This window comes from Platalea leucorodia (genome assembly GCF_965183815.1).
Source record: "Platalea leucorodia genome assembly, chromosome: 8".
In the NCBI taxonomy this organism is placed as follows: domain Eukaryota; kingdom Metazoa; phylum Chordata; class Aves; order Pelecaniformes; family Threskiornithidae; genus Platalea; species Platalea leucorodia.
This window is the reverse complement of record NC_138830.1, coordinates 29,289,523-29,317,063: the sequence shown is the minus strand read 5'-3', so window position 1 is coordinate 29,317,063 and position 27,541 is coordinate 29,289,523. Positions and strand designations below refer to the sequence as shown.

The window sequence follows — 27,541 nt, the reverse complement described above, 5'->3', positions numbered from 1 at the left end:
AGGCCGGGCAGGAGGCGGGGGAGCCGGGGCGGCGGCGGGCAGGGCGGGCCGGGCCGGGCTGTTAACGGCCCCGCAACCAACGGAAAGGCGGTAGCGCGCAGGCGCGCGCGCACAGTTCCCCTCCCGCCCCCCCCCGCCCCCCCCCCCCCCCGCCCGCTGCTTGGGGCGGTGGGCGGTCCCCGGGGCGCTGGCAGCGGGAGCCAATGGGAAGGCGCCCCTGCGCGGCCGGGCGGGCGGGGCGGGCGTCGCGCGGGATGGGCGCACTTCCGCCGCGGGCGGCCGGGGCCTATGTACCAATGGCTGCTGGGGGCCCTCGGCGCCCTCCTCGCCGCCGCCCGCCGCCCCGCGCCCTCCCCGGCCCCGCCGCCGCGCAAGAGGCCGCCCCCCAGGTCAGCGAGCCGCCCCGCCGCCTCACGGCCGCCCGAGGGCCTCGCCCCGTCACCAGCCCCCGCGGCCTCCCGGGGTGGGGCCTGCGGGACCCCCAGGGCCTGCTTGCCGGGAGCGGGAGCCCGCCCGGCGCCTCAGCCGCCTCTCCTCGGCCTGAGGCGTTTGAGCCGAGGGGTGGGAGCGGCGTTAGTCGCTCTGTTGTATCGTGAGCTCGGGTGCAGTGTGGTGTCTCGCCCTGGGGTTCCCCTCGCTCCGGCTGCCCGCCCCTGGGCTGGGCTCGGCCCCTCTGCCCGCCCAGAAGCCCCCCGTCCAGGGCGGCAGGGCTTCGTGATGGGCTCCCAGCAGATCCGTCCCTTCCACCGCCCTTTCCCGCTTTGGCACTGGAGTGGGTGAAGCAGAGCAGACTGCGCCCCTCCTTCTGGCCCGGCTGTTGGTGTCTGTGGCTGTCCGTGGCCCATGCCGCTCTCGGGTCACCCTGTGCCCACAGTCACGGTTGTTCACGTGTGATGCTGAGATGATTATGGGTTCCAGATGTTCCCGATGTTGGCAATCCCACCCCCTCGTTTGCTTTCCATCTGCACAGTGGGGGTTTGACAAGAAGAAAAGGGGTGGAGACTTGGAGTAGTACGTATGTTGAAGGAGCGGAGAACAGTATATATACATAGGGATATAATGGATGGAGGAAAGTCATGGCATGGGGATATGGTGTGTATGTGGAGTGGAAGAAAGGGAGATGCCTTCCCAGGCGTTAACCATTGCTGGTGACCCAGACCTCCCAGTAACAGATGGCTAAGCCATCTCCATGCCTGTCGCTTCTGTCTCTCTGAAGAGAGGGAACATATGGATTACATGCCATGTTTTGGGGAGTATGGTTGCTCCCTCTGGGAGAAACTGTTGCTCCAGGAGGCTCTGCTTAGTGTCTCATGTTGCAGAGTGAATGGGAAAAGTGAACATCTGGAAAGAGACAGTTGTTGCACAAGTAGTTGTTCACAGGTGCTGTGCAGAGCACAATCCCAAACTGAGGAATGCGCCTTTGTAGATGCTGCAGGCTGGTGTGTCATGGTCTGACCAGGAGACCCAGTTTTGCGAAGAGATCACTGGGAGTGACGGGCGAAGCAATTGGGATGAAATTCAAGTGAAACTGTGTTAGGTGGCTTCAGAAGCTGTCCTGCTGAAAATAAGTTTTCCAACAGTGCTTTCTGAGATAGGCCGTAAAATGGCAAAGCTCGCCTGTGTGAGTCTCTTCAAGGAAATGTAAACCACAGGCTGGTTGTTATTTCTGCCAGTTGAGGTTTTCCCATGGTAGAAAGATGAAAAATTATGGGCATGGGTGGTGAAACAGGTGGGGAAAGTAAATAAGCATTAGATACTCTTGTACTGCACCGCTGAAGTGCAGTGTACAATTTGGGCGGGGGGGGTTAGCCTGTGAAAACTTGAATTTTTTACAAATTCCAGTTATAAATCTTAATGAACTGTCCTCAGCACTGGTGGGGGAGGAGTTTTTGAAAAGAAGAGGGCCTGAGCTTATATGGGTGTTAGTGGGTTTTTCTAATACCTTTTTTTTTTTCTGTAGTTGTTAAGGAGGCAAGTAAAATGCTGAGCATGAAGAGGTGCTGTCTTCTCTAGAGCATGGAGGACATGAACGCATCTTTACATAGAGAGCGTTCTCAAATTACTTTTATTTTCTGGCCCATTTTTTCAGCATGTTTCAAATATTACTCAACACCCTGTGCACTTACCTGTTTCTCCCAGGCCCTTGGCAAAACCCGAGTTGCAATGACACAGTTTAACCTTCTCACGGGGTTCTGTATTCCCGTTGGAGACAGAGGTAGCTAGGCATAGATTCGTTTTTTCCTTGTCTTTTGTCCATCTGTGTTCCCTGGCCATGCCTACTTCAGAACATCAAATATTTCCCAATTCATTTCTGAATTACCAAGAGAGAATTCATCTTTTCTTTTGATCAGACTAGTTCTAACCCTCCAAGTGGTTGGTAAAGTAAAAAAGGACAAAGGAACGCTCTCACAGGTGTTGAGTGCTCTGCTAAAGCTGGAGAAAGAGGCACTTCTGTTCAAAAACAGTTATTCTAGCCGCAGTCAGGTATTTAAACTGTGCTTATCTCAGAATGTAGCCTTGGGGAGGTTAAATTGTGCTTTATCCTTGCAGAAGACTGATGCTGGAAAGTTTTCACTGAAGAGCAACTCAGAATTATTTAGCTCTTGCTAAAAATTGAGCAGGAGGATACAAACATTTTGTCTTGTTCGGTTTTACCTTCTGAAATATCAAATATGCTGAATAAGAATGCATTTTTATAGGAATGTATTTGCCTTTAACACCTACCCCCCCAATATTTTCTGCCTGACTTTAATAGCATAGTAGTAGCAAATATTCTTTACATTGTATGAAAGGCGCCCTTAAGGATATCAGTTACTTTTTGTGCTCCTGATACAGACAGAAGATAGTCCAGAAGTGATGATACCAGCAGGGTTTGGGACCATAACAGTTTAAAAGAAATTATTTTGTGTAAGGAAGACCAAAGAATTCTTCAAAGGATCCTTGCCGTCTGTCATGGCATTTTTGGAGGCACATAGGAAAGAAAAAAAAAAAACAAACAAACAAAAAAAAAACCAGGGAACAACCTTTGCGCTCTGTTCCCAAAGTAAAAATTTTTAATAGATTTTATCATTGTTATCAACTGATATAATACTTGGACTTACGCTTCATAAGAAAGGGTGCAGCTAAGAATTATTTCAAGAACTAGTTGACGAGCACTGATTTACCAGTAAGTTATTTAAGTGGGTGTATGCATGAGTTGCTTTGCCACCTTTTATTTCCTGTCCTACTTTTCTTTGCAACTCAGTGTAGTAGCTTACAAACTTAGATGCCTTGGTAATCTCTGCTGTGCTTCTTTCCCTGAGGAAAGAGGAAAACTTTACATATTAACTTAAGCAATTTTTTTTTGGTGATAGGAACAAACGTACAATACTAGGAAGCATTAACAGAATGAGAAAAAGAGGCCTAATATGCTTTAGTGGGATAATTAGCTCTCTGTGACCGGTCCATTGACTAGGAGAGGTGGGGGGTGTTGATGAGAGATGCTCAGCAGTGGCAGTTGGGTGCGTGTGTCTGAGATGATCCCGGGGGTTCTTGGGGGGGGGAAGGCGTTCAGGATATGAAAACTAACTTTGGAAGTTTGGGCCCTGTGGAGGGAAGTCAGCCTGTTAGAAGCTTACCTGTGTTGCAAAACACTGTTCTGTGTCTTCTTTCCTCAGCCTTTGGCCACCTGTGGAAGATCCTGACCAGGCTCAACGAAAACAGCGAAAATCAGGTATTGCACACTACAGAAGTATTTAATATGCCTCATTTTTCTTAGGTTTCATGTACCTTAGGAAACTCTGGTGTTTGTACTTCAGCATTATTACTGAAACTGTGGCTTTTCAAGCAGTTCTTTCCTCGTGGCTGCCTGTGTTGCCAGTGGCCTGAGGGTATATCATAGGGCCTAGCCCTGTATATGATGTTATCTGTGTTGACTGTGGCAGGGCACAATACTTTTACTGCCAGCAGGAGATATCCCACGTCTCTTTGACTGTAAGCCCATGCATGTCAGCAGAAAGAGTGTTTTAAATCAAAGCTGTGTGCTCCCTCCTATCTGTGTTTGCAATTTACCTCTGTTGGTTCAAAATACCCGTCTGTCTTATGAGAAATCACTTAGAATCTGGGATGTGAAGGAAGGTAACTTTAAACTGATGGCAGGCAGAGAAAAATGGTATTTCTGTGAGCTAGTGGGTTTGGGTGGGGGTGAAAAGCTGAACTGAAAACAGAAGAGTCAGTTTAGTCTGAATATGAAAATATTGGCATGTGCATTTTGGCAAGATAGAGGAAGGATGAGTAAAGAAGGATGGAGATACAGCAGAGGCTAGGCATAGCAGAGAACAGTGGGGCAGAGAAGTGCTCTCTTTGGTGAGACTTTTTCTGATACCCTCTCTGCAAAGTGTTTAAGGGTAAAATTATGCAGCTGCCTGCAGCCATGCTGGTGCCTCTGGATGCCAGCTGCATTGGTCATGATATGAGATGGACATTTCCCCTTTTCCATCTTTACTAGTAAAGAGGGAGAAATGATGCTCTGTAGGCTGTACGGTATTTCCTAGCACAAGTTTTATGGGGAGACGTGGAACTTCCTAGTTACTGCTTGGCGAACGATGCTGCCCCTGATTTAATGGTAGGGGCTGCTGAACTGTTAGTGTGCTTTTGACACGTGAACATGAGCCAGCAGTGTGCCCTGGCAGCCAGGAGGGCCAGCCGTGTCCTGGGGTGCATCAAGCACTGTATTGCCAGCCGGTCGAGGGAGGCGATTGTCCCGCTCTACTCCGCACTGGTGCGGCCTCATCTTGAGTGCTGTGTGCAGTTCTGGGCACCACAGTACAAAAAGGATACGAAGCTAATACGAAGCTACTAGAGAGTGTCCAGAGGAGAGCCACGGAGATGGTGAAGGGTTTAGAGGGGAAGCCGTACGAGGAGTGGCTGAAGTCACTTGGTCTGTTCAGCTTGGAGAAGAGGAGACTGAGGGGAGACCTCATCGCAGTCTACAGCTTCCTCACGAGGGAAGGAGGAGGGGCAGGTGCTGATCTCTTCTCCCTGACGGCCAATGATAGGACCCGACGGAACGGCAGGAAGATGTGCCAGGGGAGGTTTAGGTTGGACATTAGGAAAAGGTTCTTCACCCAAAGGGTAGTGGAGCATTGGAACAAGCTCCCCCGGGAGGTAGTCACGGCGCCAAGCCTGACAGCATTCAAAAAGCAATTGGACATCGCCCTCAAACATATGGTGTGATTTTTGGGGTTGTCCTATGCAGGGACAGGAGTTGGACTTGATGATCCTTGTGGGTCCCTTCCAACTCAGGACATTCTATGATTCTCTTCTATGATTTTCAGGCTTAAGAGCATAAAACAATTGAAAAATATGTCAAATTGATATCTTGCTCCCCTATCCTTCCTCCTTTTAGCAACATGACCAGCTCTTGGTAGGAACAATTCCCATGTCTTAGTAAGTAGGCCAGATCTACTTCTAAGGACCTTCTATGCCCTCGTCTGCTAAAAAGTCATTCTCTTATCTTCAAACAAATGCTGGTGTCTAATATGATTTAATCTCTAACACAGCCCCTTATTAGACAGCCCTGGCTTATTGATGTTTGGAAATACTGTCTGAGGGGTTGCATGTCTCTGCTTCTTTAATACTGAAAAGAACAGGCTTGGGTACCTTTGGTTTCTAGACCTCAGAGAACAGCTTCTCTCAACTAGACAAGACTGACACGTAATAAACTGCAAGAGTACATGCATGTGTGGAGGGGATGAGGAGGATAAATTGCACGCTGTGCTGCTTCTCCAGACACAGGGAGTGTTCCCAAAAGCAGGGTGTTTTTGCAGATCTGGCTGGCAGGCTCACGGGTTAGTCTTTGAGCTCCAGCTCTGAAGGACTGTGCAGTGAGCCAACTAATACAAATATCACCACCAACTGCTGTTGACAGAAGGGTGTGTAACTTGAAATGAGTTACACAGCTTTAGGTGGGATTAAGGAGGTGGGCTTTAATGCAAATAGAAATCTTAATCCCCTTTTAAATCATGATCTTATATGGCCTGTCTTTATTTTTTAGATTACGCCATCTCTGAGCATAAAGAGAAAGTTGAAGAAGTTTCTGCTGCGGTGAAGTTGCCAGCCAAGGCAACAAGTGAATGCCAGAAGGCTTCAGTCAGCAATGCCGCTCCAGTCACAGAGTCTGCAGGAGAGGTTAGCAAGGATTTTGAAAGTAGGTAGGATCTGTGCAAGATGAAAGAGGAAGTGGCTCTCCCTAATGCAGGTTGAGGTTGGGCCTGCTCTGAGCCTGTACAGCAGTAGGTTCTTCTTTTCCATTTATAGCAGGCAGCTCTTGTGTGCTGGGTTTGCCTTACTCAAGTTTGCGTACTCTGCTCTTGCACTTGCAGCTGAGGAAGGAGCTAAATGTTTGTTGTCTTCCAGATACTTTACAATTGTTCAATTTTATAGTTTTAGTGTGTTTGTAAACTGTTACTCTGTTTCTCAAGCTTGTAGTTAAGGAGTCAAAATACATTACAATACAAGAAAAACTGCATGCTTCCTCTGGATAAACCTCCTTCTGCTAGGTTTGTTATCCACCAGTCCAGGAAAGGATTCCTGTAGGACTTTGGCTCTGTAAAAATGAGTCATGAACTGCTTGACTCTGTAGTTTGGTTCAAAGGTGTAGTGTTATTTTTCTTATTGCCCCATAAGATCAGAGGAATAAGAAACTGTCATGGTCTAATTATTTGTTCCTGAGAGTCATTAACTCCTATTTGTACAAAATATGTTTTTCAAGGGCTAAACCATCACACTTCAGAATGTTTAGGAGCTGACTGAGAAGAACTCAACAATAAGCTTGTATTGTTCTAATCACTACACGTATGAGAGCCCGTATTAAAAAATTAAAATGTACTTGTCAGAGATCCTGCAAAGATTTGCATTCTGCTACAATCTGAGCCAGCAAGTCATGGTCCCCAAGTTATGGTCCCCAAGTCATAATAGAGCTGTCTAAATTTCAGGAAGTTTGTTTGCTTTGATTCACATTCAGGTTATACTCATGTTGGTACTTTTTTTGTTTTTATTTAAGACTCGGTCCACTTCTTCTGACCCTTCATCTAAAAGACCAACAGGTTCTGCGCTAGAAATAGAAATGCTACAAATTGGTAAGGCTGACATCAAGTTATTGACTTGTTTATTTTTCCCCCTGCCTTGTGTACTATACAACTCTACCCCTAGGCTTACGTACAGATTATTGCAGGCACAATATTTAGGTAGCATGTAGGAATACTTGAGTGTGAACTCTGTTTCTTCCCTGCATCCTTGCATTGCTTCTGGTTTGGGGCCAGGTATTTATCTTGTCATCTCAGTACAAGAGCTGCCTTGGATGCAGTCCTTCCATTCTGATATGTCCACTGTCAGCTTGCCAGAAGTAAATTGTTTTAAAAACTAATTTTAGGTAGTAGATCCTGATAACCCTTTTTTATTTCAGGTTTAGGCTGGCAATACCTTGTGTACACAACTTTCTGTAGTTGTCAATATGAAAATCTGAAAATATCCTAAAGTAACGTAAGACAAATAATACTATGATGTAAGAGAGAAAATGAAAATAATTTATCTTTGGTGAAGCTCTTTACTGTAAACTCATAAAGCTCTTCAGTTTCCTTTTATACTTACTGATGGCTTATACTCTTCTCTCATAGATAAAATGCCTTGTGGAACCAGTACTTGCTTGAATAAGGAAACACTATCCCTTTCTCACAAGACAATTCCATGTCTGAGGTAAAAAACCTTCCATTTTCTTTGACTTCTTCTCTGAAAGTTTGCTGTCTTTCGCTTTCATTCTTGAACTTCCTCTGTGTTGCCTAACATTTGTGTTTGTGTCCACATAGCAATATTTTTCCAAGGTATTCTGGAACTCCTCCAGGCTGCTATACTAAGGGAGGTCTCCAGCCACTTTTTCCCCCCCCCGCCAACCAATTTTAAACTTTTTTTTTAAATCCAGATACTTCATAGACACAGGTGATTAGATAAAGATTAAAGGTATGTGGTAGGAGGAAGAGTTGAACTTGAGAAGAGGGTGAGAGCAAGAATGCTTGTGAAAAGGTCCTAACCAGTTAATTTGACAGGAAAAAATAAGTTGTTGTTTTAAAAAAAAGAAAAACAAAAAACCCAACAACCTTCTCTCAAAAAAACCTCCATGATGTTTGGCATAAAATAGTTTCTGATTTGATAAAAGGACTAGCCTTTACATTGCGTTGGTTTTGAATTATTGTTTGGGGGGTGCTGAGGCACTGTTTATACACTTACGTCAGAGTCAGAAATAGCTGGAAGAAGGAGGGCATGGGTCATGATGTGATTTGATGCTACTGTTTGCCTTTCAGTCTCAAAATTGGATTGATAGTCTTGTGTGTACCGCAGCTTGGAGCTGCTGTGGTGATAAAGTTACGAAGTCCAGTTGGAGGCCAGTCAGTAGTGGTGTACCCCAGGGATCAGTTCTGGGGCCAGCACTATTAACATCTTCATTAGTGACCTGGACAATGGGACAGAGTGCACCCTCAGCAAGTTCATAGGTGATACAAAACTGGGAGGAGTAGCTGCTGCACCCGATGGGTGTGCTGCCTTCCAGAGGGACCTGGACAGGCTGGAGAACTGGGCAGAGGGTTTGTGAAGTTCAACAAGCAGAATTGCAAAGCCCTGCATGTGGGGAGGAACAACTCCATGCATCAGGACATGATGGGGGCTGACCAGCTGGAAAGCAGCTCTGCAGAGAGGGAGGTCCTGATGGACAACAAGCTGACCATGAACCAGTGATGCATCCTCATGGCAAAGGCCAACAGCACCCTAGCCTGTGTTAGGAACAGTGTTGCCAGCTGGTCGAGGGAGGTCATCCTTCCTTTCTACTCAGGCCACCTCTGGAGTGCTGTGGGCAGTGCTGGGCTTCCCTGCACAAGGAAGATCTGGACTTACTGAAGCAAGTACAGTGAAGAGCCACGAAGATGATTAAGGGCGTGAAGTATCTTTCATACGAGAGGCTGAGAGAGCTGGGACTTTTCAGCCTGGAGAAGAGAAGGCTCAGAGGGATCTCATCAATGTGTATAAACATTTGAAGGGAGGGAGGGAATAAAGAGGAGGGAGCCAGACTCTTCTCAGTGGTGCCCACTGACAGGACAAGAGGCAATGGGCACAAACTGAAAATGATAAAATTCCATCTGAACATCAAGAAACACTTTTTTACTCTGAGGGTGGTCAGATACTGTCACAGGTTGCCCAGAGAGGTTGTGGAGTCTCTGTCCTTGGAGATGTTTGAAAATCCGACTGGATACGATCCTGGGAAACCTGCTGTGGGTGACCCTGCTCGAGCAGGGGTTTGGACCAGATGATCTCCAGAGATCTCTGCCAGGATGATTCTGTAAGGAAAGCAGCAGCTACACTTTGATGCCAGTGCACTAACTTTTAGAAGAGCTGAAGGCTGGATGGTATGAATAACACACCTGCATGGTTCTTTAGTCTTCTGTATTGACTCGGGGCTTGGACTGCCACGGACATAGTTGTGATGTGCAGAGCGAGTAACAGTGTATATTCAAGGCAGTTGTTCTGATTTTAACTTTTACTTCTCTATACTTTCCCAATAGAGAGTTGAAGACAGCAGGTCTTCGTCTGAAAGTCGTAAACATTTTGCATCTGTCTCTATCATCATCAGTGTACATGCTTTACAAAATTGATTGGTGGTGGAGCTTGAATCAGGAGGCGCATATTTGAATATTCTCTTGACACTATTTCTTTTGCTGTTGATGTTTTTAGCACGAGCAGGAATGGCAAACACCACATCAGACCTGCTCCAGACAGCATCTTAACACTGAGGCCACCCATTAAGGAGCGCACTGTGCCAGAATCCACGACTTCAGAAGTCAGCAAAATGGGGAGGCTTTTTTGTACTGCTGAAGAGGTAGGCTGGGTGAGAAAGGTGTCTTTTGAAATGAAACAACTTAGCAGTTACAACAAAGCTGTGTGTAAATGCTGAAGAGGCAGTTCGTAACAGCACAGTGGGTGTAGTTAATGAAGTTGAAGGAATCCTTCTGGAAAATCAGCGTATAGCGTTTTATTTGCCTTTACATGCATCAAGTCTTGGAACAGAGCAGTGCTTTGTTGCCAAAAGACTGAATTTTAAATCATTTTCGTGGAAATGGTGTACTGGGGGAGGACCCTCCAACCAGTTTCACTTGTAAAGTGGAGCTGTACTGCTTGTCACTAAGTGTATATTTGTTGCAGAGTTGTTTCACTATTTTGTTCTTAACCTAGCTCAACTGTGATCTTTACAAAGCAATTTTAATAGGATAATGTAGGCAAAAAAAACCACTCAGTTGCTGATAATCCTTCCTTACAGGACTTTCTGAGAGGTCTTTCCCTGTCCTTTCCTTCCAATATCTGAAACAACTATTGGAAAATTCCTGATAAACCTAGCTTACATGGGAGAAGAATTTACACCAAAGTACTGGAGAAGCAGGCCATGGCAAGCTGTGGAGTATGATTAAGATACCCTGGGGACTCTTAGCACCCAATCATTATGTATATAGGAATGCATATTAGCCTGAATTATTATGCAAGAGGCGCAGACCACAGCTGAAGAGAAGAGGTCCCCATTTGAGGAAACAGTTGCAAAAGGAATTTTGAGGTTTATAGTGGGACACAAGTTCTTAGAGCAGGGCTAACACAAAATGAAGGTGTGGGAATTCCTGCTAAAGTAAACTTGAGTAACGTACCAGTATTTTGGGAACAGCCTATGCAATCTGCACTATATCTAGATTACAAACATTTGCTTCACATGCAGTGGTTCTTATCTGTTTGTTTTTTCCCTCTGTTCTGATAGGATGTTCAGCGAGGAGAAAAGGAGAAATACAAACAGCTCTTGGAACTAGTAAAGGAAAAATATCCTAGAAGCCGCCCTAATCCACAGCCAACAAGCTTCCGCAAGTAATTATAGGAAAAATAACCATTAACTTTTTGGTTGTAACGTTGTAGCTGTTGTACATGGAAGTGGAGGGGAATTAAGCTTTCCTTCTCTCAGGGTTCTGGACAGTGTCCCAGGGCAGGTGTTGGGGCAAACTAATTTTTAAAATACCAACACCCCCCCTTCAGGTCCCGGCAATGAAGCATGAACAGTCTCTGAATATGTATTCTAAAGGTGAAGATTCCTTTGTTGATATGGATGTGTTTCTCTTTCTAATACTCCTTTCTTGTCTCTCTGTGTTAAGAAAGGTAGTGTCTAGTTCTAGTACTGGCACTGTAACTTCTAGTATAAAAATCCACAGCACTGGTTATTCTGTAGCACCATTAAAAAGAATTTATCTTCCTCTTGTTTGCAATTGATGGGTTTTTCCTTGGTCAGGAATCCTGGTTTATCTGAGAATGTGAAACTTCAGGTAAACACAGGGAATGCCAGAATTTTCTCTGTTCCCTTTCACCTTCCCCAGTCCTTCTTGCACAAGTTATAGGAAGTTTTCTCTTTACAGTATGCTAAGTTGACAAAATCCCACTTGTGTGTAGAATTCCAGTTCCTAAAGCACCCTGCAAAGGGGAATTTGTGAGTAATTCTTATTCATGTGCTACCAGTGATGAGTATATTTGATATAACTGTGTCAAAGAGATTGCATGAAGTTAACTACACAAGTAAAAAACACAAAAATAATAGAAGCCATTATCTTAGTGGAATAATTACACTTCAAAGCTGTGCAGAAAGGACCTAATTCTTGTAAAATACTGATGCCAAGATGGTGCTGAAATTCCAGCATGCCTTTCTACACAGTAAGGTAGTAGAAAATGCCACTCTTTATTGCAGTTTCCCTTAAATGCTGTGAAACATGGGTTGTTACCAAGGCTTAGAAAAATCCCAACCTCCACTCGGTGGTTCACAGCTAGAAAACATGTAAACACATTACTTTGGAACAGCGTATCATGTTTAAACATTCTGGTGCATAAAAACGATATGGAAAACGGTATCTCATGTAATTTTAGGTGCACTGGCAATAGCATTTTAGGGCGAGTCAAGACTCTGTTTTCAGCATCTAATCTCCCAGTCATTGATTACGGTGGTTTGGCTCATATCTCAGAGCAGACCTGGAGCATGTGAAACAGATTCCTTTCAGATGAAGCTAAACCAGAGAGCATTTCTGTGGAATGTGTCTAATGCACTCCAGCTGCTAATGAGCATGTAGTCCCTGAGGTCAGAGTAAAGCAGGTCTGAAGTAAAATGTCCCAGAAGTATGTATGTTGTGGACATTATATTCTCAGTGTCAGCATAACCTTTAATAAATAGCTTGAAAAGAATTGGTCAAGGATGGCTGTAATGAATGCTGTCTTGTCCCATTAAAAAAATGGTCTTCTCAGATTAATCCAGATATTTGTAGGATATGCAAAGAATACTTTTTAAAGAAAAAATAAAAAAGCCATGATAATGCTGGTGAAAAGGCAAAGGAATCAAATTTCACGATTGATTAGTCTCTTTTGAAATTCTGGAGACAGAAAACTCGACTCCTGTATCTTCAGTGTGCCCAAGTTGAAAGTAGCCAAGCTTCTGAATGTAAACTGCCTCCTCAGGGAAATGTCCTTTGCATTCTGTCATGAAACAAGTGCAGGAGAGAGGATGTTTCTGTCAAGGGATTAAACAGCCTAATTTTAGTTTACATATTTCTATTGCTTTAACTATGGCTTCCAACTCTAATGTAGACAGTTGTGTACAAATAAACTGTATCTTTTCTAGTGAATCGGTATGCACTGATAACAAATGCCATACATATAAAAATTGTGATTCTTCTCTGTTATTTCTTGCTGCACCAAAGTGTTCAAGCCTACTCCAAGGAACCAGTGATGACTGTGAGTCACCTGGAAGAACAAAAATATGGAGGAGATGTCTATCCATGTATGACACTAAGGACCAGTGAGTATCCCCATGATTCATATCTGTTCCACTTTGTAGGTAAGACTTCAAATCAAAATAGGGCATTTCCTTAAGTCTCAAGGTAGAGATTATGCTAAAAAGATTTGTCAGTGCTAGTGTATCATTAATCTGTGTCTATTTATAAGGAAATCTAAATCAGCCAGCATGTTTATACTAGTATAGCTTACGTCAGCCCTTAGAACGAAATGACCTGTCTCTGGAAAGAAAGGGTAAAAAAAAAAAGAGGGGGGAACACCCGCACTCCCAACCGATAGCTAGGTATTGGCTAAAATGGCTTTGTAAGGATTTTGTTGAAGTGAAAAAGTTTGTTTAAAATTACACTTGAGAGACATTACTGTACCAGTGATGTTCGTAGCTGTAGATGTAACTCTGCACTATACAAGAGAGCTTTGTAGTATCTGGCCGTTTGTACTAGTGGAGCACGATACATTATTGTGCACCCTTAGATGCCCGTTACTTAACTCAGAGTTGCGGTTATGTGTTACTCTTTAATCCCTTTTTAATGCTATATATGACTATATTTCTATGGTAGCAGAGCTTCGAAACCAAGTAAGCTAACTGCACAGTACCACTGTTGATATCAAGTTAGCTTCTGTGGTCAATCATCTTTAGCGAGTTGAAGATATGTAAGTACTGAAGGTGACCTTAGTTGTCTTCTGCAGAGTGGGCTAGTTAAACTGGTTTGCTGACAAGCTATTTTCTTTTGTACCAGCAGTGTGTTACACCACCATGTGTTCATGTGTATACATTTAATATTGTCCCGGTCTTTTTTTTTTTTCCCCTGTTCATTACTTAAATAATTTTTCATCAATGCTTCTTTTTACATATCTGTGACTTTATTATGCAATCGTATGGATTTTGAAGTTATTTTGGAGCAGGTGCTAGAATTTGGGGAAAGCTTGTTTTGTCATGGAAAATGACAAGCTATTCTTCTGAGCCTGGAGGAGCATCTGGTTTTGCAAAAATCACTCATTTAGTCAAGTGTGCAATGTAGGATTTAAAACTTAATAAATGCCCTGCTTCAGCTCTCATACACTCACACATGATATTCAAAGTTCAAACTGTTTGCCAGAGTTCGAACTTCCTAACCATACAGTTGTCATTAGAAGTTTTTGTTTTGTTTTGTTTTGTTTTTTTTTATTTATTACCCGGAAACCGAGAGCTGCGTACATCTGATGGTAATTGAAAGTTGACTTCTTGTTTTAATATTATTGCTTTTCTGTGCAGGTATCAAATGTGCAGATGTTTGCAGCCCACAGTGGTCTCAGAGAAGTGATATGATCAGGTAGAGTCTCTTTCAGTCATGGTTCTTGTCTCTTTCGGGTCTGTGTGCATGTCTCTTTCAGCCTCCGGTAGTGTCCAGAAGAAGAAAAATCATACTTATCGTCTCAGTGCTGTGGAAGAGGAGTAGCTAGCTTGTGGCTCTGGAACGGCTCACAAGCCAGTTGCATCTCAGACACAGCTCCCATGCTAGAGCCGTGCTTGCATGACAAACAGCGTTGTGCTGGTGTGGTGTTTGCTGGGTCCTTTGCTCTGGGAAGAAAGCCAGTGAGGGTGAGAGTGGTGGCCGTACCAAGTTGTCCTTGGATTTGCAGAATCCATTTTTGCTTGTGAGTGTCTTTCTGCCAAACCATTAATGAGCTGACATTTCATTTCTTTCACTTTGAAACTAGAATCCTAAGCATATGGATTAGAGAGCTTGTAAAGCCTGGTGGGACAGAGACAGTTTTTGTGACTTATGGGATGCCTTGGGTTTGAATACAAGACCAAAAAGGAAGCATGCAGTTGGATTGTCTGCCTGTTTGGGAGGCTGGTGGACTTGTTTGTATTGGCTCTCTGAGCTGGCAGGACTACGAGTTCAGGTGGCTTTGTGTTGTTGAGGGCAATGGGGTTTCGGTTGCAGTTAAGTGCAGCTATAGGGAGAGATTTTTGTATGGCAGTCTGATGCATGCATCTTTCTGCAGTGACCTGTCCTTAAATGAGAGAGGAGAAAGCGTAGATGGGAACAGAGAGAGATTCAGTTGTGGCAGTCCTGTTTTTTAGCTAATTCTGTCCCTATTCTTCTCCACACTTTAAACACTAGTGCTATATTTAGCTGGGCGGCACTGTTTCTATGCTTACATTGTCACTGGTTTCTCTAAGCTTGAGGGGAGAGAAGGAAATACAATAACTGATAGAGTATGATGGGTTCAAATAGAAGGAACATTTTCTTGCCTTTTGTTGCAGAATTAGCTACTAACTGAAGTCATTTGACAAGGCTTGTGATACCTACTCTTACCATTGTGCCTTTAAAGCACAATGAGTGTAGGATACCATGAGAGTCTGTTGTAGGTCTCCCTCCTGAAAAAGGGGATTTTTGGTGACAATGCAAATTCTTGTTTTTGAAGAAGGGACATATATATGGACAACTTTCATGTCTGTGCGTTTGTTTGCTCTTCAGAGTCTGTGTGGTTTTAATGATAATCCTCTCCAAATGGGGATAGTCACTCTCTTGACTAGGCTGTAGAAGGCAAGTAAACAACCTGTAGCTGTCCCATTTTTAATTCAATGTGCTGGTCTTAGTTTCCGTAAGCTAACTATATTTGGATGCAAGTATAGTTGCAGATGCCTAGCATGCAGTATTTATCACTGGTAGATCGCAAAGCACTTGACAGAGGAAGTGCTGGTTGCTTCCCTGTTTTTCAAGTAATGAAACTGATCAAGAGAAACAAAAGGAGTCTTGCACATGTAGATGGAAGAAAGTTTGCAAAGCTCCCCACTCTTCATTCTATCCCAGTCTTGCTGCTACGAAAGAATGGTGCTGGAAGCTGAGACAATGTTGTCACATGTTCATGTGTGCAACTGAGCCTCTAGTCAGAATCAGCCTTGAAAAAGCATTTCTTATCCAGAAGGTGAATTCTTGAGAATTATATGGGACAGTACAGATATACAGCTCACCCCTCTCCCTCTTCCTCTCTCTCCCTCTCCTCGCAGGTACTACACACCAGCAGAAAACTCTCATGAACAGGGAAGACCAGTGAAACAAGCCATTGCGGGGGTAAGCTTGTGTTACTCATTATTTCACTTTTTAGGAAAATATAGCTATTTGTGATCAGAAGTTTTTCCCCTCTTCACTTAAATACATTACTTACTCAACAATATATGTGTCCTGGTTGTTTTTCCCAGGGAAATTGGGGCATTATTTGATGAGTAGTGCTATCACAAAGGGTTTCCCACAGCCATTAATTTTGTTTCTGGACTATTATGAGCACACTACACTATACTATTTTTATTCTTCCCCTTTAATGTGTTGGCTATAGCTTCAAAATCTGTAGTGCACAGACTTGGTTGACCTGCAAAGCTGGACTGCGGTATCTTTAGTCTTCTCTTGTTTTGTGAGATAGAAAATACATCTCTCTTGACTTTCACCTCTGGTCAGGATTGAGATGAGAAATAAAATTTTAATCATGGAAATCAGAAATATTAATCTCAACTTGATACTTACATGTGGAGGCTTTGCTGGGGTTCTTAATGCTAGTCCAAGCCAAGCTAACTTTCTGCCTCTCTTGCCTCCATTTAGTTTTGAGTGCAGCATTACATGGGTGTACAGTTGGAATGCAGTCATCAATAAAAAGTAACTTTTGGGTTTGCTGGTTGGGGGTGTGTACAAAAACCTTTCCAGTTTTATACATGAGCAAGATTTTTTGCAGTATCTTGTAGCAAACAAATCTGTGCTTGCTTGCTAGCTTAATGTCCTTTTGTCTAACAGAGACAGTATGGAGCTGAGCTCTCAGAAGAGGTGTTATTCCAATTACATCTGGCACCTGTTCTGTCCAGAAAGTCATCTGCCCATGATGTGGAAGAAAAGAAATTCCCAAGCTCAGAAAAAGCAGTAGAACACTTTTCTCCGCTCACAGAGGTACCATAGCTGACAGTCTGTTAGACAAAACAGAAGGCTGTGAAACAGCTGCAAGGAAGTCCATTTATTATAGGTGGTTCTTAAGGCTTTTTGAAATCTTAAGAACTTGCATTTAACCTGTTACCCATTGTCTGCAGCTGTGACTTCACAGTGCAAGGGTGCTGGTTTTAAGGAATTAATATGCTCCACATAGTCCTTCAGTTGTGCTAACCTAAGGGTTTGTGGGGCTTCTGCTACCAGGACAAAAATTAGTTCAGGTTTAACAGCAGTATCCCAGAGCAGCGCTAACCTGATTCATAGTTATATTGGCTCTGCCTCTTAACCTGTCCTATCTTGGTGATAGAACCTTAAAAATAAGCTTTTGCTGATCCATGGTTGCATTGCTTGTGGGGGACCTGAGCATCTTGCGTACATCCTCAGGATCTCGCAGTCATGTATGTGCACTGGGCATGGTTGCACTGCATGTAACAGTGGTCACAGGAGTTAACTTAGTTACACTATTCAACAGGGAGTGGGAGTTCAAATTCTCCTACTTGTATGAATTTTGGCTGCTTTTATTCTTCAGAGTTGCAGTCATGCTGATCTAATTGAGCACCTCCGGTTTTGCCTGTTGAGGATTGACTTGGAAAGGGCTAGCAAATCCAGAGTTTACAAAGTCTGCAGAGTGATGCTCAGTACAAGGAAAAACAGGTGTTTTTCTTAGTTTGCTAGCCCAGATTCAACCAAGAAGGAGATGCTATTGCAGACCAGAGTATTTTATACTAACAGACCTAGTGGTTTATTTGCATTCCTTAAGCAGACTTAGATGGAAACATCCATATTACAACAAGTTGCATGCATGACCTGGACTCCTGATTGCCTGACTCCAGTGTAGCTGCCACAGTTTCCCCCTTTGCTGTTACTTCAGTTCCCTTTGAAGTCCCCTGCCTTGAAATTCTTTCGGGCTCCTGACTTAGCTGCCTTGGTATGGAGAATGCCTACTGTGGTTGGCTTAAACCTCAGTATTGCGAGGGCTGCAGCATCACATCGAGAAAGGTGTTTGCTGTACTTGTATTTATTTTTCAGCTGCTTTAGTGTGTTTGCTAGTCCACGTGTTTTATATCAGCTTCCTTTGTGAAAACAAATTGAAGCAAACCTGAGCTCTAAAGTTCAAAGTTAGTATGCTGAAACAAACAAACAAAAAAGTGCTATTTCTAACTTAGCAAAAAACTGGCAAAGCCAGTTGCTCTGTCACCTGAGCTTAATTTACAGGCCTTGTTTCAGTTGAAAGCCGCCCACAGTTTAGCATGCTCAATACTCTGTTTCACAAGTCCTTCCCCATTTAATTGTTTATTTCAGGCTATGGAGAGAGAGGTCATTGCAGCATTTGGGAAAGGTGAGCCAGATGAGATCATGAGCAGTGCCTTCAAACTAAAGGTCACCCGTGAGGACATCCACACGCTAAGGAACCTCCGCTGGCTAAATGATGAGGTAAAACTAGCTGCAGCACAGTGATACTCTAATTCAGCATTTATTTAAAAATACCCCTTCACTGTATACAGAAGTCTCTTCAAAGTTATTTGATGACCTCCACTGCAGAGCCTAGAAATACCTGTACAGTTCTTATTTTAGGTACTTAAGGGTCTAATGTTTCTGGAAGTTCCTTTACTTCTTGTATTATGCAGCTTCCAGGAGTTAGTCTAGGTTATTGGAGTTGGTGGCAGGTTTTTATCAAACTGCAGAAGTAACCAAGTGCAAAATTCTCAGAACAGAAGCTGACAGCTGAGGCTGGAGTTCTCTCAGCTGCGTACTTAAGTGTGGCCAGCAAAGACACGTTGCTGTATTTTTCATTTGGTAAGCTAGTGTCTTATTTTACATCTCAAGTTTACTCTTTATGGTACAGGTCATTAATTTCTACATGAGTCTTCTGATGGAAAGAAATAAGAAGGAAGGATATCCAACAGTCCATGCTTTTAGTACTTTCTTTTATCCCAAACTAATTTCTGGGGGGTACAAAGCAGTAAGAAGATGGACCAGAGGTGTGGATCTCTTCAAGCAGGACCTCATCTTAGTGCCCATTCACTTGAGAGTGCACTGGGCACTAGTGGTGAGTCAAACTGGCTTTTTATTTAGAGTTGGATGGAGAGAAAAAAAATAGCAAGAAAAGTCATTTGGGTTTTGTGGTGTGTGCAGCACAAGGTTGTGCTTTGTCTAACAGTCACCTTTTAATAACAGGTCATAGATGTCAGAAAGATGACCATCAAATACTTTGACTCAATGGGACAAAAAGGGGACAAGATTTGTGAAACTTTGTTGTAAGTAACTGCTCAGTCAATGCTTTTATGTTGTGAATTATGAGAAGGTTTTTGGATTTTGTCCCTGTAACACGACTGCAAGTTTTCACATTTCTTTTAGATGCAAAACAGAAATCTTTGATTTGCATGCTGTGAGTTGTATGACATTGGCTACTTATCTAGTCTCACATCGTCCCCTCCACCCAGGGTCTTGGATGCCTGGATTCTGCCACCTTCCCACTATATGCACAAAGCGTCACTGTCAAATATGTGATAGCCCTGTGGCACACATGTACTGACTTTGTTAGTAATCAGTCAAACTGGACTCTTGACAAGAGGGAAGAATTTTGGGGAAGTGTTTCAGAATACCAGCCTGACTGTAAAAGGAGTAGTCTTCCAAGAGATTTTTAACTCCCCCTTCTTTAAGAACTTTCAGATTGCAACTCAGTAATGTTGGTGTCCTAGGATATATACACTCCTATTTGTGATCAGCTGCACATACACTTTTACTCTTTATTGCTTAGCTCTTTTATTGAAACCTTCCCCCACACACACTTGTAATGTTCATCCTTTCTGCTGCAGTGAGCTAAGTACCATGCTCCTTCTCAGTTTGTCTATACCTCTTCTGTTCTTCTCAGTGTTTTAAACAAAGCTACCATATTTCCCTCCAGCTTACCCCAGCAGGCTGCCCTCATGTCCTTACTGTGTGTTTGTTATTTGTGTTATTTGTGTCTTGTAGCAAGCTTTTCCAGATGTATCAGCTGGCATGGCATACATCTCAAACATAACGGGTACAGTTTTTCACGTTGTGCAAGCCAGCATCCTTAGATGTCTTTGCCACTGATGCAGAAGTGGTAAAAACCCTTAACCTGACAGTTTTGTAGATCAAGAGCAGGAGAGCAGCCCCACAGAGACAAAGCAAGTGTTGTTTTAGTCCAGTGCTCTCCTGAACAGTTAACAGTAGATGCCTGGGAAAGGGTATAAGAACAGGTCTGCATTGAATAATTTTTTCCTCAAGAGTATGCTTCCAGCAGCTGGTGGCCTGGGAACTTCCTCAGCCAGAGGTATTAGTCCAGAAGCTTTTGTATTTGTTCTTCTGGAGGTGCACCCAGTATGTGGGATTAAGGCACACGGTGGAATTATGGCATTATGGTTCCTTGCTTGGTTTTTCTGTTCCTCCTCTGATAACATGTGATTTGGGGTTTTTTGATTTCTGCTAAGCAATGAGCTTATGCTTTTGTGGAAGTCTCTGTTGGAATAGTTGGTCTCATTCCTGACCAGTTGGTCTCATTCCTGACCATTAGCTTGCAGCCTCTCACTGTGTTTGTAAATTTAAGATTTGGATTTCTCCTCCAAACGCCTTAAATCAGCTGCTGTGAGAATCCTCTGACATTTTACTGTCCTGCCATTCATCTTTCTGTGGTCCTTCAGCAGCTCTTTTTTTGTTGTCCTAAATTCGTAGAGATGAAGAGTGATTTTTGTTTTGTTTTGAACAGCCGATATCTGCAAGAAGAAAGCCGGGAAAAAAGAAATCTGGAGTTGACTTTTTCAGAGTGGACTCTTCACAGCATGGAGTCACATGTATGTGAGCATTACTTGGATTTGAAATGGGAACTATAACTCCTCGTCACGAAGGTCTTAACACTTTCTAATAAGTGCAAGCCTTTAGAGAACGGCCGTAAGCATCTCGTGTTCTTATGGTACCACATTAGGCTGCAAGTGGACCAGGAAACCATGCTGGGATGAAAGCTTTGAGCAGTGCCTCTCCTTGCTGGCTGAATACTTTCTTTTTTTTAATTACTCTGCCACATTAAGGTGACTCTGGCTTTTCCCCTATTTCACAAGTCAAATTTTAAAATCTGTTTAGCTGTTGTCAGAGAATGTAGGCTTCTTATTTGGAGCACAAGTCCTGGCATGTGATAAAGCAACGGGTTGAGCTGACGTTCCTCAACAAGTTAATAGTAAAAGCAGTATCTAAAGACTCGATTTAAGAAACAACACTGTACAAACCTCAAGACACCTTGCAGGGAGGAAGGCTGCTATCCCTTATCAGCCTGCCAAGAATTTGGATTGTAACATCCAAGTAAAGGAAGCAGAGGGGAGGAATGATGTGCAGTTAATTGGGTCTATTCCTTGTGTTCAGGAGTGGTAAATAGATTATGCAAGTGGGTTCACGAGTGTCTGATTAGTGTATTGTTGGTATGGGTAACGTGTGCTACTTCGAAGTTGCTTTTCTTTTAAGATAGAAGAAAATTCTCCATCTTCTTTGCATTCATTAGGAAATCCCTCAGCAATTGAATGGAAGTGACTGCGGGGTTTTTATGTGCAAATACGCAGACTATATCTCCAGAGACAAACCAATAACCTTTACACAGGTGAGCAAAGGTTATAAACAGCTCCAGACTTTTCCACGCAGATAGAAGAGCCAGGGAAGTTACACAGCAGCTGTTAATTGTGTCTGGGACAGGGGCTAACGTTTTGTACCTCTTTCCATTTTTGGTGTGTGGTTGCTGGGGTTGGAACTTCAAAGTGGCCTCAGCAGGGCAGAGCTGTAGTCTCCATCCTTACGTCTGGTATCTGCTTCCTAGTTGAATCGGTGAGATTCCTATTGGGCAAGGTACTGCAGCCAGTGGGTTTGTGATATCTGGCCTTTGTATCTTTTGGAGAAATGGGTTTCACCCTTTGACCAGTTAAGACACTGGTTATTTTCCAACGCAGTGGTCTTTTATTAAAGTGCTTGTAAGCTGTTTTGTAGTCAAGTAAATCTGGTTTTGTTGGGTTGTCATGTCACCCTCTTAGGAGCTGTGTGGGTGAAACCCATGTTGTACCCAAATGGAAAGTGTTGCCAGTTCTTAAAAGGAACTTCATGTTAAAGAATTAACTGGGTGTTTATGCCTATTTTCTGCCTCTTTCTGCTGTGACTTTGTATTTAATGGATTTTTTCTTTTCTTTTCAGAATCACATGCCTTACTTCCGCAAGAAGATGGTGTGGGAAATAATCCATCAGCAGCTGCTGTGATATGCACTATTAGAGTAACACTGTGATCACCTTAGGGTGACTAGGTCTTATTTTGGTTACTTTTCTAATACCTTATTTGAAAAGGCAGCAGGCACACAAATTTTCCTCCTTAGGCTATGAAGTAGCGGTTAAGTTTTTTGTTTGTTCCCCCCCCCCCCCGATTTTGGAGACAGTAACTCTCTTTGAAATTCGCTAATGCACCGTAAGCGCAAGCTAGAAAGATTGCTGTGATATCACCAAGGGAATGGTGAAGAACAAATACTGTGAACCTCCATCATTGAGACAGATGCTCATACCTCGCAGCACACATGGCTGTGTTATGGACAAACGGGACTTTCATCTGTGGTGGTGGTAACAGTTGTGTTAGCTGAACTTATCTTCCCAAGGACAATGTGCTTAGCTACTGTTTCCTTAAGGAGAGTTTTCTTCTGTTTCTGGAATATCTATGATCTACTTGATTCCTAAAACTGGATTTGTGATGACCATAGAAAGAAAGCATTTACCATCTTTTGATTTGTAACAAATCCATAGTGAAGCCCCTGTAGTTGGGGTTGGTTTGGTTTTTGTTTTGTGGGTTTTTTTTTTTTTTTTTTCTGTCTCCAAGGAGTTATCTAATGTGAAAACAGAAGTATTTATTTCTTTTTATTAAAATAAATATGTAACTTATATAAAGAGCCTTACTGGAATGAAACTTTACCTGGTAATGAAATAGAGTGATTCTTTTTTTTTTTTAATTGAAAAAAAGTTTGATATATCAATGTGGTTTTTGCCTCACTTACAATCTGCGAGGAAGAAGACTCTAGCCAGGTTGAGTATCAGAGCACAAAAGCCTCTAAGCTTCACAGATTCCTGAAGGGGCAATCAGGATGTCGTTCAGCAGCGAGACGAGCAAGCGCAATCCCGGTAATACCAAAGCAGAAAATTTCTCTTTGGGGTAACTCACTAGACTTCTCAGTAAGACAAACAAAGCCTGTGTGTGCAGCTTGGTGAACACGGGCTGTCCTGTACTGGAATCTGTTTAAGGCTAATATGGGCGTCTCCACGCAGTATTAGAGTGTACTGCTGTGGAAGTGGAATAAAATGCTAGCACCGATGTGCCAGGCTATGGACATGTGTCCTGCCAGGTTCAGTGGTGTTGCTGAACATGTTACTGCCTTATTGCCCCTCTGCTGCAGGTACTGCCTCCACGCATCTGCCAAATGACAGGCTTGTGTGAATTCTCACTCTATTACGGTCAGACTGAGCTAGATTAGTTTAAACATGGTGTTTCCCCCTTTCTTTCATTTTTTTTTTTTTCCTTTAGCTTACACTCCAGAACTGGAGTGGGATTTCAGGTCTTTCATTTACCATTGCAGAGGAAAGATTGCTGGTTTGGAAGCCACATGTTTGAATGCTTGTATAAATAACCATGTCAGATTGTTTCTGTAATGGCATAGCTACCAGTCAGGTGGTTCCTGACTGGTGATGAGGTATCTCTTCTCCTCAGCTCTGGCGGAAAGATGGTGATTTTTGGGGACATCCCCTCTGTCACTGTGGGTGCTGTCAGCCTTCATGGTGCTGCTCCTTGCCTGAAGATCTGCTCTCCTGACAAAGCCGATAAGGTGGTTTATCTGTGGTGCGGGTCAGCAGCTGCATCAGTCTTGCTTTCAAACTGATTAGCTTAATCCGTCACAAAATCAGAGGAGATTCTTCAAAGAGAGAACTATTGCAAAGGCAATGTGTTGTGTTTTGTCCTTACATGAGATACTTAATCTTGCTTGGATCCCTGAGGACTTGGAAGATTTTTGCTGTTTATTAATGCTAGGGCCAGTAGCTGAATGCTTTAAGTATCCGTTCCTCTTTGCTTTGTTTCTCACTGTTTGAGGGATGCAATTTTGAGGCTGACCCTGCAGTCTGCTGATTACGAAAGTGGAATATTTTCTTTTTGGGGAAAAAAAACAAGAAGACAACCCCTGCAGAGGGGCTAGTGGTGTAACGATGCTTTCCAGGTGCTCCTTCTGCACGCCCCTTAAGCAGAGACATTAGATGAAAGGAGGAGGGTGATGCTGCTGTGAACAGCTTACCTGGACACACAGCCAGCCCCTGCCTTCCCTGTCCTCTACACAAACTGCAAAGCACTTCGGTGGTGTAAATCCTGGTAGGGGATACCTCCACTGGTCACTTAGAAGTGCCTGTGTGGTTGTGCCTGCTGAGAGCCTCCATGTATGAGACGGTGGGGAAATTGTACACGTACCAGTCAACATCCCCTCTGTCTGCAAGGTCATCTCGTGGGCTCTGGCCCTTCAGCTGTGGCTGGGTTCCTTATGCCCCTACAATGTGCTCTGAGAACATCCTATGGAGAGAAACAGGCTATTAACTTTTGTGCTTTGGATGAACAGTTGTGTGCAGGACCTGGGCCTTGCTTCTCTAGGGAAATGATCGTCCCCCTGTACTCGGCACTGGTGAGGCCGCACCTCAAATCCTGTGTTCAGTTTTGGGCCCCTCACTACAAGAAGGACATGGAGGTGCTGGAGCGTGGCCAGAGAAGGGCAACAAAGCTGGTGAAGGGTCTAGAGCACAAGTCTTATGAGGAGCGGCTGAGGGAGCTGGGGTTGTTTAGTCTGGAGAAGAGGAGGCTGAGGGGAGACCTTATTGCTCTCTACAACTACCTGAAAGGAGGTTGTAGTGAGGTGGGGGTCGGTCTCTTCTCCGCAGTAACAAGAGAGAGGACAAGAGAAAATGGCCTCAAGCTGTGCCAGGGAAGGTTTAGGTTGGATATTAGGAAAAAATTCTTCACCTGAAGGGTAGTCAGGCACTGGAACAGGCTGCCCAGGGAAGTGGTTAAGGCCCCATCCCTGGAGGTATTTAAAAGATGGGTACATGTGGTGCTTAGGGATGTGGTTTAGTGGTGGACTTGGCAGGGCTAGGTTAACGGTTGGACTTGATGATCTTAAAGGTCTTTTCCAACCTAAACAGTTCTATGATTCTCATTAGTAAATGGCCTTTTGGAGATGATGAACTTGAGCTTTCCCACACTGACAGGAGAACATGCATACAGTGTGAGTAATGCTGCATCTGCTGGCTGGTGCCCTGGGCGGGGGATGCTCGTCATGCAGCTTTACACACTTCTGATGCTGTCTGCCCTGTGATGTGGTCCTTACTCACAGGAAGGACGTGGGGGGGGCCTCAGACAGCAAGTCTGGGTCAGACCCATCTTTGCAGTGCTGGTGAGCACGGGTCTGCCCCGGGGCCACGCTGGTCCTGCCACGAGCCAAGTCACTCCTTGCTGCCTGGGGCTGGGGATGGTGAGGGGACAGCAAACACAGAAAAACTGATGCTTTTTTTTTTTTTTTTTTTTTGCAATCGCTTGTGCTGTAGGTGGGGAAGGCTTTTTTTCTTCCCTGTTCCTTTCCAAAACATGGCCATGAGAAGTGATGTGTTTTGGTGCTTTGAGGTGTTACACAGGTGGCACCAGAGCCTGCCCTCCCCAGGGGCCACCTCTCCGGTGGCACTGTCCCCCTGGCAGCTGATGGGTGGGAGGGAAGGAGCACAGCTCTTGGGGCCATGGGGGATTCCCTCATCGTGGCATCCATCAGCACGCCATGCCCAGGCACAGACCTACCCCTGCCACCATTTCATGCAAAGGACAACCAAGCCCCTTTTTGGCCCTTTCCCTGTTCAGTGTTGCCCCTCCACCCACCCCAGCGGTGGCCTCCTCCCTGCTGCTGGCAAGACCCAGCTTTTGGTTAGCTAGGGAAGCAGCCATGGGGGTGGGTAGGGGCACCTGAGCTTTCCAGCTACATAAGCATAATTAGTGCACCACTAATAACTGCAGCAATGCCACAGCATTGTTTCAGCTTTGCTAACTAACTGCAGAGAGGCATGGCCCCTGGTTTAGCGAGGGGAGAGGTGGCTTCATGATGGCAACACCTCCCCAAGTGACTAGGTAAAGCTACATCTGGGAATGCCTGCAAACATCCCCCACCAAAAAATAGCCCCCCTCATCCATCCCTTCTCTCCCCAGCGGAGTGGCTCTCGCTGCCCAATGCCAGAGGCAGGGAAACGGGGTGGCCATGGGGGACACACACCCCTGCCCCCCAAGCTCAGCTTGGCCATAACCAACGCAAGGCACTCGAAAGAAAGCAACGGATAGCAAGCTCAGGCTCTTGTTAGCTGGATATATTTCTCTTTTTTTTGTTGGTGGTGGTGGTGTCGTCATTGGGTGGTTTTTTTCACAGAACACTTTGCAGTAGAGGAAAACATGGTGTCGCAGCCCGTGGGGCTGGCGCTGGCACCAGCACCTCACCCCGGCACACTCAGCCGACAGCACGGAACCTGCCGGCAGCACGCTGATCCTGTCCCTCCTCTTGCCCATCGGGTTTCACTGCTTTTGTTCATTGTGTTGTTTTTTGTTTTTTTTTTTTCCTTTCTACCTTTTTTATGGTTGGTTGATTTTTTTGATTCCCCCCCCCCCCTTTTTTTTTCTTTTTAAACATTTGTCAAGCTTTCTCTGAAGGAATGGCCACTGGCTCTCAGCTAGCAGAAGGAGACTATGGAAGAGCTCTGGGACACATGGGATGGTTTCCTTCTCCCGCCTCGCAGCTGACTTGGTCAAGTTCATTTTCCAACTCGTTTTTTATTAAAAAAATAAAAAAATGCTCCAACTATCAGTTTTACAAGGCATACAAAATCTCTAAAAGGGAAACACAAGCGCAAGGTGCTGAGGTATGAAAACCTGAGGTAGTTTTTGTGTGTGTGTGTATGCGTGCATTGTGTGGGGTTGGTTGTTTTCTTGTTTGTTTGGTTGGTTTTTTAATTTAAAAAATTTTTGCTAGTCGTTTTTCCAGCCCTGGGCTGACCTCCTCTTGTAAATCTGTTTTTTTTCCCCCCATTTTCCCCTTCTCTCCCTGCAACAGGGATCTTTCCCCAAAGATCCCTGCCCAAAGCGGGCAGGGCTGGTGCTGCCCGCCATTTTCCACGGATGTTAGTGCTGAGCACGGCTGTGTCAGGCAGTGATGGAGAGAGAGGGGGGACAGACAGACAGCTGGAAAGGGGGGGCAGAATGGATGCAAACCCCAGTTTTGGACTCTGTGAAGCAAAGAGGAAAGGGTGTATGAAAAAGATTCCTCTTTTAGGAGACGGTATCCCTTCTGTTGGCTCATACAGGCACTGCTCTTCTCAAAGCCCTTAAGAAATTGCTTTTCAACACTCATTTAATACATTTTTTTTTCCTCTGCTGGCAATCCTACATCTCTGCTCTACTGTGCATTAGAGAACCAATGGACTAGCTCCTTTTCTTAAAATTCTAGAAAAGCCTGCTTTTGTTAAAAACAAACATCCCCCTCCCCGCTGACCCCTCTGAAATTAAAAAAGAATTAAAAAAAAAAATTCTGACAAAACTTAAAAATCGGCGTTAGTTTCATTATCGATATATTAATTCTAAAATAGATGAGTGCCACGCT

General features: G+C 44.2%; 1 protein-coding gene across 1 annotated transcript; it reads left to right on the top strand.

Annotated features, from left to right (window-relative positions):
- Positions 1-288: 288 nt before the first annotated feature.
- Positions 289-22,667, top strand: SENP2 (SUMO specific peptidase 2; the record flags this gene model as incomplete). The annotated part of the gene is made up of 17 exons (XM_082319341.1): positions 289-389; positions 3,657-3,712; positions 6,035-6,168; positions 7,043-7,118; positions 7,656-7,734; positions 9,757-9,901; positions 10,823-10,926; positions 12,792-12,889; positions 14,138-14,195; positions 15,884-15,947; positions 16,659-16,808; positions 18,147-18,278; positions 18,691-18,894; positions 19,023-19,102; positions 20,578-20,662; positions 21,361-21,456; positions 22,038-22,667. 17 exons carry the CDS (start codon positions 289-291, stop codon positions 22,098-22,100), a joined length of 1,725 nt encoding a protein of 574 aa, XP_082175467.1. The 3' UTR covers positions 22,101-22,667.
- Between the last annotated feature and the right edge of the window lie 4,874 nt (positions 22,668-27,541).